We start from the raw sequence: 6,031 nt of genomic DNA on the forward strand, positions 1-6,031 counted from the left end.
AGAAACCCAGAAAAAAAAACTCACTGGAATCCTTATGTATTAATTCCTAGAGTTGGATTTTTTATTTTTATTTTTTATTGACAGTTTTTAAGGTAATTATTCTGAAAATTAAGGTAATCAGCATCGAAATTGATATCAACAAAACAAGAAATCGAAAATGCCAAACACTCCTTTTTACCTTAATTGATATCAACAAAACAAGAAATTGATATCTTATAAACCCTAGAAATCCATGAATTTGGAGATATAAAATCAAAATACAAACAATCATACCAAAAAAAACTTACAAATTCAAATAAACTTACAAATTTGAGGTAGAATTTGGAGAATAGCAGATTCCTTATCAAGAATTGTTGAACGAATTTGGGATTTTCCAAGTAAAATGTAGAGGAGAGAGAAGAATTTGTTTATTTAGCTTGTTTCTAGCATGGTTTGTTGAAATCACAGAAGAGAGAAAACAAAAAAAAAAAAAAAAAAAGACCCTGATGCCTATAATGTAAGGATGTACAAAAATGTGGGACCTGATAGGGAATACCATTTTTGCTTATACAAACTTGTCACTTGATAAAGAGAGCCCTTGAAAGTTGTCCAAAATTAAGGACTTGTTTGGTTGAAAAAAGAAATGGAGGAATTAAACAAATTTATGCAATTCCTAGGAAATTGAATGTGGGAATTTAATTCCAATGAAATGCAATTGTTTATAAAATCCCATATCAACCAAACAACACCTAAGACTTTGAAATCGCCCCACAACAAAGACAAGGATGCAACCCCTCAATTCAATAAAGACTAATTAGTAATTACCACAGTATGCGTTCCTTTTCGTTGAACACGGTTTCTTTTATTTTCAATCAATTAATCAAAGCCTTAATCCCATAAGTGGGGTCGGCTAAGATGAACCAAATTTGAACACGGTTTCTTTTATCATCAATCAATCAAACACACAAAAATCAACAAGTGCGGCAATATTTGGGCTTAAATTCCTACATCTTGATACAAACCCATTGATACTAGTCATGGATTCAAACTTCTTTCCTTCACCTAAAAGGGATGTCATACTAGTATGATTTAGGAGTGTGATGTATTTTGTCAGTTTAAACCCAACCCTTCCTCTCCCAATTATCAGCCTATTCCCACAAAACTAATAGAAAACAAGCAGTGGAAATATAAATTTCATTGGTTCCAATCTTAATAGGTAAATCGAAATAAAAAACAAACATGTAGTCCTATAGTCAATTCTCTCATACCTTTAGACGGAGCATGTGGTATGACAAAAAAGAACACTTCATCTCTTACTAGAGGGGATCTTCTCTACAGCTCCTGCAGAGAATGTTTGCGCAACAAACAATCCCAAACTGTGATTTATTCAAGGCACAGCTTATTTAGCAGTGTCCTCATATAACCGATTTCCAGAGAAGTTCCTGAGCTTTACAGAGTAACAAGGATAGATTAGTAAAACAGAAGAACAACATATTTGCTGAGAAGAATGAAAAGAGGGGGAAAAGTTGTGCATATCACCTGGTTTAGCCACAACATGAAGAAAGCAGAATGCATGATCTGTGATTGAACATCCTCTAACATGCTCTCTGGAAGAATCCAGCAATCTTGCAAAAGTCTGACTTCATTGTCGAAAAAGAATGATACTTAGTCATCTTCATTGCCCGTCTTGTGGAGGTGCTGTAAGATGTCATGTTGATCAATTTCAAAATATTTCACCGAATATACAGATTAAAACAAGCGATGGCGCCACAAGGCCTGCCAAAAACACCCATTATACATATAAACACGGGCGATGGAGCCACAAGGCCTGCCAAATAGATGTTAGTGTTGAAATATCATTTTTGAGAACTGAATATAACCAAGTAAGATTAATCGCCCAGTACACTAGAGGGAAATCGAAATTTGCAACCATTGACTTTCTACTTCATAATAACCTTGTAACAGATTTCTTCCCTTAACTTTTATTTATTGAAATATAACTCTTGCATCATAAGCTTAATATACGAAATCACCTTGTAAGAGGTGAATTCATTCCCATTCCACAAGCTTAATGTTTAAAGTACAAAAGTCCAAAATCTCATGTGATACAGCATAAACCTATTTTAAGCCTACTTTTAATCAATTAACATCAGAACTGAATCAACAGCACTGTTTTCAAGCCAAAAGAAGAAATGACTACCAGGAGAGTAAAAGTATGCAAGTGCAATTCATGAAACATACAGCTCATTTAGCAAGTAATCAAATAAGCATTTGTAGCTCTCATCCAATATAACATCTAATTAGCACTTTGTTCCAGTCCAGTTCATCCTACCACCATCCAAAAATATATTATTTAGATGGCAAGATTAGAACGTAAGGCACTGGAAGACAGAAAGAAGCCATAACCTCACAATGAAGGAGTTCCAAGCCCCTCAAGCACAACTGTCATAGCTTTAAGCTTCAGGATCAATGAGGCCCCCCGCCTAGCCCTATTGAAGCCAAAAGCTACTATGACGTTGCAAAACTTTAGTTTACAGATTTGGAGTAACTTGTTCAACAAATCCAGTTCCATTCTACATGGAACCTTGAGATAAAGAGTGTAAAATCAAACACAAGCCACACCACACTAAAACCAGAACTTTGCTACACACACATTACTAAAGGGTATAGCAATATTGATCAAATTAAAAAACTAATCACTCAAAACAAATTGCTGAACGGTTACTTTTATCAGATTTCAAGTGAATCATGAGTAATGCATGTATCGGCAGCTATCCCATGGCCCACATCTCCCAACATCTGCAGCATTAGCTTCTGTCAACCAGCAATGTCAAAAATATTATAAAATGCCATTTCATTCAAAAATTCTTATTTGGAACTTCACAAGAGAATGTACTTTTCAGCAATCTCAATGACCTCATTTTTTTTAGTGCATGTTAAAGATCAAGTAAACAAATTTCATGTCCTTACATGAGTTATGTTTCCCTTTGGCATACTAACTGATAGCATTTTTGAAAAGGAGGTTTGCAAGATCTGTAATTTGAAACATATGTCTGAATTTTTTTACCAATTAAGAATTTGCCAAGCTATCTAGCAGCACAATCACAGTTATACAAGTAGCATCATAACTCTAATATATGCCTTAGAAAGTGTTCTATTTATTGTTATCTGCAGTTCTGCTTCTTCAGATTTATACCATGCCTCTGTAATTATGTTAGGTCTCCAGCTAATTCACATTCTGAGAAATCATTTTCGGTAACAGCAGAAACCCCTAATATTTTTTGGGAACATAAATCATAAGGGTCGAATATGATGCACGGTATCAGCACACAGTATAATGGATATTTCTTTTAAACTTTTAACTTAACATCAGCAGCTCAGCCAGAAATTGGGAAGTTGGAACTTGGGCTGAGGTCGGAATCTTTTTTTTTTTTTTTTTACAATAAAAAGGGAAAATTCTGGTGAAAGTAGATGAAACGGCTAAAGAAGACCTAATGCTTCATCTTGCAACCAAAAATCGCTCACTTAAGTTAAAACTAGAAAAGTTAGCAAGGAATATTTACCCGTCGACAAAGAAAGCAGCTATTTATCAGCAACATTCAGCGCAGCCCATTTTCTGTTGATGTTCAATTCACTAAGGGCCTGTGCCATGGCAGGGTAATATTCAATCAGCGAAACACATAGTAAGGAGAAAAACCCGTAAAAACTATTCTTTTTTCCAATTTTTCAGGAGGTCCAAAACTTGCAAGTTGCAAAAAGCGTATTAGCAATTAATTGAAAATATTGGGTCACACATATTTTAACACTATACAAGCATATAGAAACCTTTCTCCTGGAGATGGTATGCTCAAAGAATTTCCCTAACTAGGCCTTTTACAAATCCAAACACAAACATTTGTGCCTTTTACTTGAGAGTGAACTAATCCCAGGAAAAATCTTTGAGCATACTAAATTATTGCTTTCTGAGCTCAGACATAGATGCTACTTGAGAGTGAACTAATCCCAAAATAAGTTAGCCTCTGTAGTAAGCCTTTTCGTAATTATTTTCCACTGAGAGATGTTTGTATAAACATTGTTTAAGGATCTTCCAATTTTTGGTTAGGTCTGTGAGACATCAAATCCTTTTGAAACAACTCAATCCTATCTAAATTATGCAGGATGATTCATGAAATCATAACTATTATTATGTTCCCTTGAATTTTATGTCATAAACCAGTTTATTGAATAATTAATGAGACCGGCAAAGTAATATTCAGTATATCCACATTTCCAAAATCTTGCATAATTTCCACCATGAATAGTAGTGGAAAAATCTAATAGACAAAGGATGGAAATACACATAACATGCCATTCTAGTTCAGACCTCACCTGTTCACTTGTCATATAAGAAATTAACCAGCATCTGTGTCTCCAAGCACGGTGGTAGTTCATCTTTGACTTCTACAGAGAAAATACAGAATTAATATCCTTCTCTAGGAAACAAAAGTGTTATTCATTACTTGTCCCATTCAATTTTTATTTAAAATACACTTAGCACATTTTCATGGTAAGTACAAGTACACTTCCTTTTCAATGAAAAAAAGTTCACCGCCCAAAAGTAAGAAAAGAAGATGAACATGAAACCAGCAATTTGCTATGAAGCCACACAAACAATGAATAGGAAATAAACATTTACGATACTCAGTTCATCAACTGAAATTAAACCTCTGCTATTTTGTGAACAAGCTCGGATTCTTTTGACATCTTTCAGCAATTCTCTTGATAACTCACCTCCCATCAAGAAGTAAAAGCATAAACATGAAATTGCCTCCCTGACAAAATTGACAAAGAGAGACGGCTTCACAGCGTTGATGTCAGATAAAGCTTATCGCCTCAGCACTTGAATCCAAAATGTTAGCCCTAGATTGAAGTCATTGAACAAAAAAACCACTATTCCATGTCTAATGTCCACCAGCTTCATAAGTGACTTAAAATTTTGCCAATTAATTTGCAGCACAATCACAGTTATACAAAAAAGAGGGTTTATTCCAACTGAGATTGATTAGAAAGAGAAACATGAACAAGCACTTTCAGATTTAGGAGCAACAGAAACAACCAAAAACAAAATTTGAACATGATATTCAGTCCAACTGAATAAATCCCACCTCATTATTTTTCCAACTTCACCATCTTCATTTCAGCATCTTCCCCAAAATGAATTTATATGTTTTATAGCAGGGAAATCGAAATAAAAAGTGTATCAAATCATTAATCGACATCAGGGAATTGATATTATATGATGAAATCAGAAACCCAAACGCAAACACCCTTCTTTTATTCAGGGATAACAATCCTAACATCAAACAAATCGAAATATATAACATAAATTGAAAACATTACAAAACATATCTTGTTTTCTGCAAATCTATCAAATTAAACAGAGATAAAACCATAAAATAATTGTCAAAAAAATAATAAGAACCTGGTAATCATGTGTAGCCATAAAATTAAAAATGATGCTCTCCATTTTTTTTTTTTTTTTTTTTTTTTGAGAGAAAAATGATGCTTTCCATTTGAGCAGCAGATAGATCTGCGAAAATTTTCTTTAATTCATCTCCATTTTTTTTTTTATTTTTTTTTTTTTAGGGGCGGAAAAGCAGGAGGCAGAAGTCTAGTTTTAACCTGACAACTTTTTTCATTTTAATCACATCTACTGTACGAGGATTTCTAAACCTCTACCTACTTGATACCACTTTGGTCTCTACCAAGTGGGGACCAAGTGTACTTTTGCCGACACTTTTGTCTTTAGTGGTTTGGTTCTGGTTTTAAGTGGATGGTATACTAACAATAACCAAGTTAAGTTTAGATGGTATTCTTCTTTGATACCTACGAACTCTTAGATGGTATTCTTCTTTGATACCTACGAACTCTTAGATGGTATTACTATTGATACTATCTAATACCTTTTCAATACCAACGAACACCTTACTGGTACTTACAAAATATGATATCAACTAATGTTTACTTGTTTCTTGATTAATGATTTTTAACGGTACTAGTTATCACAACTCTA

General features: G+C 33.9%; 1 protein-coding gene across 1 annotated transcript; it reads right to left on the bottom strand.

The window, feature by feature from the left end:
* Positions 1 to 1,378: 1,378 nt before the first annotated feature.
* LOC145593847 (uncharacterized) lies at positions 1,379 to 5,656 on the bottom strand. The gene is made up of 8 exons (XM_081650215.1): positions 5,441 to 5,656; positions 4,348 to 4,419; positions 3,563 to 3,621; positions 3,121 to 3,205; positions 2,950 to 3,012; positions 2,739 to 2,793; positions 1,519 to 1,643; positions 1,379 to 1,426 (listed from the first exon to the last, which is right to left on the bottom strand). The coding sequence occupies exons 1-8, from the start codon at positions 5,483 to 5,485 to the stop codon at positions 1,379 to 1,381; spliced, it is 552 nt and encodes a 183-aa protein (XP_081506341.1). The 5' UTR covers positions 5,486 to 5,656.
* Positions 5,657 to 6,031: the final 375 nt, after the last annotated feature.

The sequence above is a fragment of the Chenopodium album genome, chromosome 19, assembly GCF_948465745.1.
Source record: "Chenopodium album chromosome 19, dcCheAlbu1.1, whole genome shotgun sequence".
Taxonomy (NCBI): Eukaryota; Viridiplantae; Streptophyta; class Magnoliopsida; order Caryophyllales; family Amaranthaceae; genus Chenopodium; species Chenopodium album.